General features: G+C 40.8%; 2 protein-coding genes across 2 annotated transcripts in view; both read right to left on the bottom strand.

Annotated features, from left to right (window-relative positions):
• slc23a1 (solute carrier family 23 member 1) overlaps positions 1 to 555 on the bottom strand; it is a gene marked incomplete at both ends in the record, with an annotated part of 11,319 nt that extends 10,764 nt beyond the window's left edge. The window contains one exon of the mRNA XM_079509060.1: positions 439 to 555. Within this exon, the coding sequence (XP_079365186.1) occupies positions 439 to 555 (117 nt within the window). The remainder of the gene's footprint in view (positions 1 to 438) is intronic.
• Positions 556 to 5,456: 4,901 nt separating this feature from the next.
• Positions 5,457 to 12,247, bottom strand: pfdn1 (prefoldin subunit 1). Its single transcript, XM_079508385.1, has 4 exons — positions 12,125 to 12,247; positions 10,121 to 10,287; positions 8,044 to 8,128; positions 5,457 to 6,051 (listed from the first exon to the last, which is right to left on the bottom strand). The coding sequence occupies exons 1-4, from the start codon at positions 12,155 to 12,157 to the stop codon at positions 5,968 to 5,970; spliced, it is 369 nt and encodes a 122-aa protein (XP_079364511.1). The 5' UTR covers positions 12,158 to 12,247; the 3' UTR covers positions 5,457 to 5,967.
• Between the last annotated feature and the right edge of the window lie 840 nt (positions 12,248 to 13,087).

Raw genomic sequence — 13,087 nt, 5'->3', positions numbered from 1 at the left:
ACAGCCAGGTAAAAACATGGCGCAGGCAGCATAAGACTGACCAGGTGATCAAGCAGCTGCAGTTACTCAGATAAAAAATGGCTTAATAATGGGTGTGTTAGAAGGTTGACGACCGTCTATGCTTGCTTGCCCATTGGCACACCCAAGGCTCTGGCCACACCTATAAATCTATCGCCAACTTTTAATTAGATTAGTTACAGCTGTGCTCCTTACTTAATCTGCTGTAGTTTTTTTTACCATGAATGTGAATACAAACTACAAACTCAGAGGGATGTCTGACATAGGTTTCTGACATAGGATCTACATTCTACAGGATTATGGGTTAAAGGTTAGAAAATAAATTTGGAAATTTGGAAATCTGTGGCTGTTCATGTTTGTGTGTGTATGTGTGTGTGTGTGTGTGTACATGTGTGCGACTGTGTGTGCATGTGTGTATACCTGTAGACCCAGCAGTATACACAGGTACCAGGGTGGAACATCCTCTATTGTGTAGATCATGTCCAAACCTGCCTTCTGTGGACCGATTGGCTGCTTCGCCCCAATCTCCTCATCCATTGGCTGTTTGACTTTGTTTGGCCAATGCTCCTGCCCCGCTGCCAGGGCATCATGATTCTGCCCCGCTGCCAGGGCATCATGATTCTGAAGGCAAAATAAACACACACACACACACACACACACACACACACACACACACACACACACACACACACACACACACACACACACACACACACACACACACACACACACACACACACACACACACACAATCTAGAAATGATCTACTGTACAACTACATGGATCTACATAAAAAGTGGGTTGTCAGGTTAGTGTAATCAGGTCACTGTGACCTTAAAGGGATAGTTCAGATTTTTTGAACTTAAAGGGATAGTTCAGATTTTTTGAACTTAAGTTGTATGAAATACTTGCCATTAATATAGTGGTTGCAACTGTATTAATTGATTGCCCGAGTCCTGTGGTGGGAGTTCTGCTCTGGTTTTGGTGAAATATCAAGTAGTTCCGGTCATTTTGTGGGGGGCACTGGGGGCCACGCAGTAAAAGTAAATTAATCCACAAAACTAACGTCATTTGTAATGTTGACCTATTTCTAAAATATTAGTGCAACTTCCGTTCTTTTTTTACCCCTCTATCACACAGAACTATGTTTTTTGTGTCCATATCACTACGCCCAAAAAATAGTTCCATGTGATAGAGGGGTCACAGTTGAACGAAAGTCGCGCTAATATTTTAGAAATAGGTCAACAATACAAATTACGTTTGTTTTGTGGATTAATAATTTACTTTTACTGCGTGGCCCCAGTGCCCCCCACAAATTGACCGGAACTACTTAATATTGACCAAAACCAGAGCAGAACTCCCACCATGGGACTCGGGCAATCAATTAATACAGTTGCAACCACTATATTAATGACAAGTATTTCATACAACTTAAGTTAAAAAAATCTGAACTATCCCTTTAAGAGGTCACAATGATTAACTATGTTGGGGGTTATCTTTGAGTCAGGTTTTATTAGGCTCACTTGTACAGTAAAATCCTCAGTGTTGATTTAACGTTGAGTTAAAATGTATGTATTTTTAACCCAGGGTGCCTGGATGAGTAGACAAGCCAATTCACACATCACATATCTTGCCCTAAAGTTTCAATGCTTCTATTTTAATAAATATGTACAAACATACATGCATGTTTGTATACATATTAGTATCCAGGGCATTTCATCATTGCCCAAGGTCATCCAACAAAGGGCAACGATGAATATGTGTGATAATTGGTTTTCGCAAATACCAATAGCCTTAATTATTCACAAAATAGCATTGGATCAGTACTTTACATTAACCAGTAAGACGCCTGAGGGCGAGAAGCGACCTCGCCGTTTAAAAACTAGTTTTCGCCTGCTGCCGGGCGCGGCTGCACTAACTTTGGGGCAGGCCCGTCTAGAGTTTGAAATTTGAATGGACAGGTATAAAGTCAAAAGGGAGACATTGAAGAGGAAGGATGGGTGGGTAAGGATCAACATATGGAATGTCAGAACAGGTTCTGACATATATCCATATATGGAGATCTAAGGGTTTGTTGTAGAGTTGCTGGCCAATATTGATGATCAGTTATGGGCTTAACTGCGACAGCAGGTCGCATTTACTATGACATCATGGTCTCCACATCTACATCCCTGGTGATGTCACATGATGTCACGAGACCTGGGCACCATATATGGTGCCCGACCAACACACTGATGGTGCACGATTCCATAGTTAACTGCGACCTTTGGTCGCAATCATCATCATTTTTCGACCGCGGTCGAGATCATGGATTCCACAATGCTACGCCAGACTTCCCGGTCCTTCATTGCCACCCCCAGTTCCTGCCTACTGAAGCACCGGTCCTTCATTGCCACCCCCAGTTCCTGCCTACTGAAGCATATGTCCCTAGCGATGACATCAGAGAACGACAGCTTTCTACCTCTGGTCCACCCTGAGGCAGGACTCCAGAGAAGAAGGGAAGATATAACCTCATTTTCAGCTCTGTAGCAGTGGCCGGCAAACTGCGCTCTTCTGGATCGGACCAGTGAAGAAACACGGGGAAGGTTGCCGTATATTAGATTAGTCGATGGGTGGCTCTTCCAAGACAGATTTTGCGCTCTCATTAGAAGGCGGGTGTAAGTGCCATCCAACTGATTCTCTTGTTTCTTTGAAAGTGTCCATGTCTCGGAGCCATAGAGTAGAATCGGCTCAACGGTCGTCCTAATTATTGGTCACAATAAGCAGATTACCATTACTGTAAATGAGATACTGCCTTACAGTCCATGAATATCATCACTTGCTCTAAGCAAATGATGGCACTCAATCTTGCACTGATTGGTCAGTTGCCGTATCAGCCCCAGCCCAGAGTGAATCAGTCAGTGCAAGAACATCCTCTTGGTCCTCTCATCAGGCTGGTATTTGATAATAAACTGTATTATATTTTATAGTACATACATAAAATACAATATCGACTATGTGCTGTTGAGGATATGCCACATATTACCAAGTGGGACATGACTCCCCAGCAGAGTGACTTTCAGCTTGATCCAGGAGCAGGTCAATGAGTACTGCAGTACTAAGACAGACTTTCTAAAACTAACTAAGTAGTGGAAACTATCTACCACGTTGCTCCATGATGAAAATGTGATACAAAGACTAGATCTGAGTCACGTAGATTGTAGCCTACTGTACTATACTGTACTGTACTGTACAACAATTGCAACATCACCGTTATATCTCTCAGGTTTATATTCTTGTTTTTTGATGTAGTTTTGCATATGTGTCATGCTATGTTTTACTGTAATAGTGGTTTTCTGTTCTCTTGTTTTTAAACTGGATTGTATTTCAAAGGTGCCGAGTGTTGGATTTCAGATATTAACTCATTAGAGTTGGTACATACCTTGTGTTTGGTGTCCATCTGTTTCAGCTGGTCAACTGCCTGGTGACTGACCGGCGGAAATGCTAGAGACATCGGCATGTGTGCGCAAATGCGTGTGTGTTCGTGCGCGCGTGTGTGTGGGCAGAGAAAGGTAGAGAAGAGAGAAAGAATGTTGATGTGGCAATCCAGTGTGCAAATGCTTTTCCTGGAGACGCCACGCGTGCATGCGCTTCTCAAAGTTTGAAGTGTGTGTGTGTGTGTGTGTGTGTGATGTCACCGCCAGGAGCGGCTGTTGTTTCATAAAGAAATTAAGTCAGTGGTTAATCATCTGCTTCTCAGAGTAATGGACTTTCACCTGGACAGAGAGAGGGGGGGGGGGGGGGGGGGTCCAGTAATATTAATATTGAGCTACTGTGGCCTGGGATAGATATTAGGGGTTCTATTCAAAGGCACCAGACCAGGAATTTCCAACCTGTGGACCGTGAGGATATTACAAGTGGGCCACCAATAATTAAAAAAATAATAAGATTATGTTTTTTTTTAATTATTAAAGGACAACTCCAGATTAAATAACATTTTCCTACTTATATTGTTCCCAAATGACTTGCCATGGGTCTATTTTGCAGAAATGCCCCTGTAGTCCAGTTTCCCCAGCAGACCTCATAGCATAGAGCGGAGCCCATAAAAGCATATGCATATCGCTTTTACACTATCTGTTAGTCTGGAGCTGTCCTTGAATGTATGTTTTTCCATTGATCCAAGCCAGAACACAATCTATCGATTGATGATTAAAATAAACTATGCTATGGAAATGCACACGAATCTGACCTCAAAGAGGTTTGAGAAGCAGGAGTGACCAAATGGTTGCTGATTAACATTGGATGGTACTGGGGAAAGAGTATGAGAGAATCACTTTTAACTTCATAACTCTCCAGACACACCATACAATGCCCAGCCTCTGAATACAATACAGTATATGAATCTATGCAACAGAATAAATGTGAAGAGCAGTGCTAGAAAGAGATCACATTTAGCCATGGACTACCAGGTTCGTAGTACAGGAGAGGCCTTTATCCAGTTCGCCAACCAGGACATCACTGAAAAGGCCCAAAAAGAATTATAGTTCAAACAAAATTATCTTCAAGACTGACTACTTTATCTGTGGAAGAACGAGTCAGTTTGTGCTTAGTTACAGGGTACAATATGTGATAGGTGAAGATAGCCTGATGACCTCTGCTTGCAGTATTATTGAAGATGGGGTCTGCACGTGACACACACTGCAGACCAGTGAGAGAGACAGAGAGAGTAATCAGTTGTGATGCAACTACTAATTGGGAGTGAATTCCTTGCAATGCCAGGTTCTGTACATTACTTGGGATGCTAGAGAAGAATGGAAAAAAATAGTTAGGCTTTAGATACAAAAATGTTTTGACCAACGTTTTTCATTCAGCTCAGTTAGATTAATGTTAGGTACTGCACTCGCCAGCACTCAATTCAATGGTTTTCTACTAGTAGTGTATGTACGGAATTGCCAATCCGTGTTATTTCAGTGTTGGGGTGAGATTGGCTATACAACAGACTTGTTTCAGTTGTAAAGGGTGAGGCAAATAAACTTTACAAACATTACTGAGTGCTGGGCTCATTCTCTTTTAATTGAATTATTGATATTTACTGTGCACCTATAAAGCCTCTTCATTTTTGAAGTTGTGCATGCACTGTGGTTTTAATACTTATATAAACTGGCTAAGGTGGGCCTTAAAGACATAAATGATGTTGCATCCAGAAAGATACCAAAATGGCTTTATAAGCTGTAGCCAAGATAAACATTCATGTACCAAGACAACACAGGATAACTTAGTGAACTAGGGAGAATGATGTTGTGAGAACGTTTCACGAGAACTTGGTTTGAACAACATTGATTATCCACTTTTCTATGTCAGATTCCAAACATTTTTCTACAGTATAGCCAACTATACAAACATCATTTTGGAAACAAACATTTTACTTCAACTGTTCACAGAATGTATGGACAGATAGATAACATGTAGGATTCGCTTTAATGAAACTGACTGAAACAACAAATCAGCTACAATGACAGTGCACTTCAACATACAAATGTAAACCACTAGGGTGTGTGCATGTGTGTGTGTGCACACCCACAATGTTATGTTAATTATTAAGTCAGCAATAGTGGAATACTAAAGCAAGATAAGGTATATCAAGCCAAAAGTCCTTTCAAAACAAAAACAAACAAAAACAACTTCTTTTTTTCAGTTGACCAAAGGTTTGCTACAGTAGCGTTAAACCATGCGTGGAAATGGAACAGCTAAGCATCACTGCCGCGAAGGAACACTCGCCATAACTCAATTATTCTTCTTTTCTTTGTCCTTTTAGTTTTGGACCAGCACTGAGGATTGCAAAATGGTGCCAATGTATAACTGTTGAGTTTCAAATGCAACCAGGCAACAGAAAACAATGAATGTGAGTCACTGAGCTTTTTCTGGACAACAGGATCTTGGCGTAGGCTAGCTTTGCGTGGGTATGTTGTATCAGTGGGCTCTCCTAGACAGCAGCATCTCTCGGATGTTGTCCTCGGCTTCCTTTACACTGCGCTCAAGGTACATCTTCTTTTGCTGTAGAAAAGACATTAAACACACACACAACATGCAGACATGACTATCATCCATGACTTAAACTGGTTGTTTGAAATGTCACTACTGGATGCTGTAGTATTTGTGCTCACTGGACAAGACAAGCTGAACACATTACTCCTAAGCCACTGTTACACAGAGGTCTGCAGCAACTTTTAAATAGTATACATTCACCACTTGACAACATATAGACACAAAATGGACTACCAAAATACAGTAGCAGACCGCAGTCATATAAGCATTTTTGTTCACCGAGGGACATAAGCCTTTGTTATCAAAAGGATCATTCCAAACTCTATATACAGGTCCATCTCAATTAATTAGAATATTGTGTAAAAGCCCATTTTCTTCCATAATATAATTCAAAAAGTGAAACTTTCATATATTCTCAATTCATTGTGCATAAAGTGAAGTATTTAAAACCTTTTTTTGTTTTAATCTTGATGATGAAACGAGAAATGTCGACCATCTGAAAAGTATATTAATGTATGCAGTTAATACTTGGTCTGGGCTACTTTTTTTTTTTAAATACTTGTTTTTGGCTTTTCTGCCTTAATTGATAGTATCAAGTGAAGATGGACAGAAAAGAGGGAGAGAGAGAGAAGGGGAGAGACATGCAGCAAAGGTTGTCATGAACGGGACTCGAACACGAGACGCGCTGTCAGGCCAAAGCCTATATGTGGCATGCGCCTGGACCACTTGGCCATCTGGCACCCAGTCTGGGATACTTTTGAAAAAATGATTTCCTCAATGGGATGTGGCATGGAGGTGATCAGCCTGTGGCACTGTTGAGGTGTTATAGAAGCCCAGGTTTGCTTTGATAACAGCCGTAAATTAATTTGTATTGTTCAGTTTTAGGTCTCACACCTTCCTCTTGACAATACAACCTAGATTCTCTGTGGGGTTCAGGTCAGGCCAGTTGGCTGGTCAGTTAAGCACAGTAATGCCATGGTCAGTACACCAGTTACTAGTAGTTTTGGCACCGTGGGCAGGTGCCAAATCGAGCTGGAAAGGAAAATTAGCATCTCCATGAAGCTTGTCAACATACTGAAGCACAATGTACTCTAAAAAGATGGCTGTGTTGAAACCATTGTCAGTGGATCAACACCAACACGGCCTAAATCATCACTGTGTTTTGTCATGTCCAGAATCTCAACACAACCATCTATTATGATATTTTATAGCACTGTGTGCTTCCGTACATTGACAAGCTTTATGTTGATGCTGATCTTCCTTTTCCAGCAGCGTGTGTTGAGACTCTGGACATGAATAACCCTAACCCTTTAACTGCATACATTAATATACTTTTCAGATAGTCGACATTTCTCGTTTTAAAAAAACATTTTTTAGTTTTCTCGTAAAATATTCTAATTCATTGAGATAGGATTTTTTGATTTTCATGAGCTGTACGCCATAATCATCAAGATTAAGACAAAAAAAGGTTTTAAATACTTCACTTTATGCACAATGAATTGAGAATATATGAAAGTTTCACTTTTTGAATTATATTACGGAAGAAAATTAACTTTAACACAATATTCTAATTCATTGAGATGGACCTGTATATATATATATATATATTTCAATTTCACTTTCTATCATACGCTCGCTTGTTTCCCCCTTTCAGTCTCTCTCAGACACACGCACATTATGAATTAAGAATTGAAACACTTTGTAGTGAGACATCAGGCAAAATAGCTATGAGCACCTGTGGTCTGGTTTGAGCAGTGCAACTCATTTTGGTGTACCCAAAAGAGCCTGGAAAATGTGAGGTACATGTAACATTGCGAGAGTAGCATTCGTGAGGCATGCCATATGATAGGAAAACAATGGTTTTAAAGGAGTTATGTTTCTAGCAATGCTTCTCTATGCGATCACCCAAATCAATGCAATTTAATTCAACCCAAAGTATTCTGAATCGTTAATAAAAAGTGTAATCGGTACGATCACTGTGTGCATTTGTGTTTCAATCACCTCCAGCTCCTTAATCTTCTCGTCTGCTGTCTTCTGTTTCTCTGTCAACTGGTTGTTAATCTCTTCTTTGGACTGGAGAATGAACCTGAGAGGCAGAACCGAGAACACACACATAAAAATCACACCCGTGTGAAGTGAGGGGCGCCAATATATTAAAGTCTAACTCATGTTACTATGATTAGGTGATGTAATGGTGATGTAAAACAAACTGTGACAAAACAAACATTAAATTCTCTTTATTGTTAATGACATTTAATGTTTGTGTTAGGGACAAGATGACGTAAATTATCCCTTCATTGTCAATGGCGTTTTTGAAACAAACATTAAACCTGTATATAGGAGGCCCCTCAAAAATAAGCCAAACCAATCTCTGATTGAAAAATGTGAATACAATATACAGTAAATAGCACATAACATCTGCAGCGGTTGGAAGTGGTCTCCCATGTTATTTGAAGCTTAGCAGACGGAACACCAGATTTACAATTTAGGCATTTAGCAGACGCTCTTAATCCAGAGCGACTTACATTAAGCAATAACAAAAGCATGGCATACATCACATATATAAAAAGTAGTTATCATGAATCATGCGTAGACTAAGAACGTAACAGTGGAGTATCTATGTAAACTATACATACTATACTATATAATATATTATACATGTGTACTATAAAGTGCTATGACTACATAAAGTGCAATTCTAGAGCTGTCTACGTAACAAGCTATAAGTCTGTTTAAAATACTATCTAAGTCTACATAATGTGCTATCTAAGGGGCTAGGCTAGGGCAAGTGCTACGGGCCATGGTGGAGTCTGAAGAGGTGGGTTTTCAGACTACGGCGGAAGATTGGGAGTGAGGCTGCAGTTCTGACTGTGATGGGAAGTGCATTCCATAGTTTTGGAGCCAGAAGGGAGAAGAGTTTGGGACGTGTGGAGCGTTGTCCCGGCGTTTTTAGTGAAGGTACCTCCAGCTTCCCTGCGTTGGCTGATCTGAGTGCGCGGGAGGGTTTGTAGGGTACGATCATACTTGTGAGATATGGGGGGGCCATGCCTTTGGTTGCTTTGAATGCCAGCATCAGAGTTTTGTATTCTGTGCGGGCAGCGACCGGGAGCCAATGGAGGGAGCGGAGAAGGGGGGTGACGTGTGAGAATTTTGGCTGGTTGAAGACCAAGCGGGCTGCGGCATTTTGGATCAGTTGGAGGGGCTTAAGTGCACATGCCGGTAGGCCAGTAAGGAGGGAGTTACAATACTGGTTTGGACACTAGATGCACACCGCTATCTTCATTGTAGTTTGGACATTTCTGCAAATGTTTTATTTTCTGGATTTTTTTGTTAAAGTAGATTAACAAGGATCTCTAGCTCTTTAATAACAGAAAATACATTTTCGGGTAGGGGGCAATATTTCAGCCTATCAGGAGAGAGTACCCAGCTTAAATTTTATAGTGTTCCAGTTCAAATTCGGTCTGGTAATATCTTTGATTTATCACTTCCAAATGTACCTGTTTATACTGGCTTTATCCTGTGTGAGTTCTCTCTCCTGATTGGATACAATCCCAAACTGAAAATGCATTTTCTGTTTAGTAAAGAACTGGAGAGATGTGTACTGAATCAGAATATAGACTACACTTATTTTAACTGAAAGAAAGTCCCTTTAGTACCGTAGTCCATACCTTTAGTCTTTGCCATCAATTTAGATCATACAATTAGGATAACATATCATAAAGGTACAACATTATTTTAAATACAATAAAGTTATATGAAGAACCCCAGAGATACATTTTGAAACAGCATAAGATGAAAAACATGAAAGAAATTCAAATTCTGTTGTATAGAAGCTATAATTCAGCTACATCCTGGAAAATCACAACGCCGCCTAGCCACTAGATTTTGCAACAACCACTGACAGCCCATACATCCAAACAGAAACATCCTATCATAATCTGATTGTACTAAACAACGTTAAACTCACCAACATTGCAGCTGTACAGAAAGCTTGATTTATCTGCAAAGTTTGTGTTTCATAAAAATCCACGGCATTTCTTGACTTCTGTCAAGAAATGCCGGTGATGCGGTGACTTACATGCGTCCTATGCCCTCGTACATGCGCGTGTTGTCGGGCAGAGTGGCGATCTCGGCGTGCGTCAGTTTGGCGTGTTTCTTCACATGGCTCAGCTGCTCGACCTGCAGGTCGGCCAACTTCACCTTCTGCTGGGTGTCAATCATCTTAGCCTGCAGCTCAGTGAAGGCCTGGAGGCGGGCGGGACAAGAGACCATTCAATCAAATTCAAAGATGAATTAACTGGCCCGGACGGTTAGTTCAACCGTCTGACGGCGTGCCGCAGGTTGGACTCCCGATCCCGACAGCCTTTGCTGCGTGTCTTCCCCCCCCCCCCCCCCCCCCCCTCACTACATGTAGATCTGCCTATTTTTGAAAAATCTCAAAGATTTGTGCAAATCTTTGAATATAAACATTTTTTAAATCTAACATTTTTAAAGGACAACTTTAGTTTTTTTCAACCAAGGTTCATGTTTTAGGTTGTTATTAGAGAAAGTAAAAGATGAGTGTTACATTTTTTTCATTTGCCGCTTTCTTTTAGGGATTTTAGCTGTTTCTGACAGGGGGGCGGGGGCCATTCGAGCATGGGGCTAAATATGTATTTTTTTTACAAAATGTTATAGCGATTTTTTTTTTTTTTATCATTTACTATAGTCCTACTATACCCCAAGAAATTACATCTGGCCACAAAAGATCACAGGATCTACTGAATGTGAAGGTAGCCTACTGGGGGGAAGCCACACTGTGTGTCATAGGCTCAATATGTCAGTTTGACACAATCAGTAGATCCTGTGATCTTTTGTGGCCAGATGTAATTTGTTGGGGTCTAGTAGGACAGACTATAGTAAATAATAAAAAAATAAATCGCTATAAAATTTTGTATAAAAAATAAAAATACATATTTAGCCCCATGCTCGAATGCCCCCGCCCCCCTGTCAAAAACAGCTAAAATCCCTAAAACGAAAGAAAGCAGCAAATGAAAAAGAATTAACACTCATCTTTTACTTTCTCTAATAACAACCTAAAACATGAACCTTGAAAAAAACTAAAGTTGTCCTTTAACTCAAATCTCAAATGCTTCTGGGGGTCCCCTGCCCTGGAACAAAATATTTGAGATGGGGTTCCTTGACATGATAACGTTTTGAGCACCACTCCACTGATATAGCAATATATTCGTGTTTCAGAAAAAACATTAAGAAGACGCACTGCACAACCCGAAGGGCGAAGGGCAGTTAGGATTCAAGTGTCTTGCTCAGGAATACCTTGACACATTGCCAGGGCTGGGAATCGAACCTGGGACCTAATCTTCCTTTCCTCTGCTTTATGACAATACAAGCTTGAGAAATTCGTCAATTAGTTATGTGCTTTTATGTCACCTAGACTGACATTCACAATGTAAATGACATTCCTATTATGATTTGATTTACCTTAGTTATTAGGTAATTCCAGATAATTAATACATTAATGTATCCGACATAATTCCCGTTTTTCAATTCACATGATAGCCTAGCCCGTCTCCGGACCCCCCGGGTTGAGCTCCTTTGGACCCCTACCACGTAGGGTCCAAAGGAGCTCAACCCGGGGGGTCCGGAGACGGGCTAATGATAGCCCAGACAGTAGTCTACACTTGGGGAGAGGGTCTCCAGAAATACAGAAAAGGTAAATAAGGGTCCCGAAAAAAGGGGCTAACGTGTTTTATCTCCCAAAGTTGCCTAATTAAGAATAACAAACCATAACAGCTAAGGGTTAGCTTAGCTATATATTATATAGCTATATATTATATATGTTGTATATATTGCTCAGAGTGCAAAGTACTTATTACTAAACACCCTCAACCAAAACCAGCCATTGTAGTTATTAAATGATTGCATGTCTTAGTCTACTGCACAGTAGCGTGTCTTTTGTCGTGCAATTGTTCTTTAAAACGTCACCGTGAATGCAATAATACATTATGTGCAACAGCAACTATTATAAATCGAACCGTCGGTTACTTCAGGAGGATAAATGATGAATACGTTGAACGTTTACCTTTTTTAATTCGAGGTCTACGGGCGCAGCCATGATGGACAATAAAAGGGCGTAACACAGACACAGCGCATGCGCAAATCTCTATGGGGAAACACGAGGGAAAGATGACACATCCCCCTCTAGTGGCGCATCCGATATATTATAATACCTTGGTTCATCAAGTCACATTACATTACTCCCACAGTAATGGATTTATTGTTGTAGGAGTCCTGAGCTTACTCAACCTCAATGCATAGCATATATCCAGGGGGAATATTAAACAAATATGAGAAAAAATCCTAATACCAATACATTTCTTCACCAATGTATTGTGTGTTTGTAAAGGTGTCTAATAGTAACACATCTCACAAAGACTGAAATTCAGTTTCCCTAGGCCTAGGGGAATCTGTGACAGTTGCTGAAAGTTGGGGTACCATTAACCAGTAAGATGCCCTGAGGGCGAGAAGACCTCGCCCTAAAGGGCGAGGTCGCGCACACACATCCGCCTGGGTGACGGCAGACTGCTGGCAGTGCTGGGTGAGCGCTGGCATTTTGGCATGACTATCACTACTGACAACCATATATGGAGAACTAAGGGTCTCCATGATGTCATGTTATGTCACAAGGTCAGATCCATGTCTCTGTCACGAGATGTCACTAGGCGCGATACCATATATGGAGACGTGGGTGACTAAATGGACAGGAGATGCAGGTTTTCATAGTAAACGTGACCTTCGGTCGCAATAACCTATATGCAGGCAAAATGTACCAGATTTATTTGTGTGAGGGGTCAAACGAGGGTTTTTTCATGATTCAGAATCCATTGCAAGCATGTTTGTTTTGCACAAAACACTCCTTGGGCTAAAAAACGTCCATAGCCATCATCACAAATGCGATGACCTGGAAGTGACTATGACCAATTTTAAATGTAAATTGAAAAATAGTTTATTATGGAAAATAAGCACGAAGCATGCAGCGCATAGA

This window comes from Electrona antarctica, assembly GCF_951216825.1.
Source record: "Electrona antarctica genome assembly, chromosome: 8".
NCBI lineage: Eukaryota > Metazoa > Chordata > Actinopteri > Myctophiformes > Myctophidae > Electrona > Electrona antarctica.
The sequence above is the reverse complement of the archived record's forward strand: the minus strand, read 5'-3'. Positions and strand labels throughout refer to the sequence as shown.

What these genes read in the sequence shown, in the direction of transcription:
- pfdn1 (XM_079508385.1), bottom strand. Translation starts at nt 12,157, where the DNA reads ATGGCTGCGCCCGTAGACCTCGAATTAAAAAAG. An exon ending in TAGACCTCGAATTAAAAAAG is followed by an intron (nt 10,288 to 12,124) that starts GTAAACGTTCAA and finishes GCCCGCCTCCAG; the next exon opens with GCCTTCACTGAGCTGCAGGC. An exon ending in AGAAGATTAAGGAGCTGGAG is followed by an intron (nt 6,052 to 8,043) that starts GTGATTGAAACA and finishes TCTTTTCTACAG; the next exon opens with CAAAAGAAGATGTACCTTGA.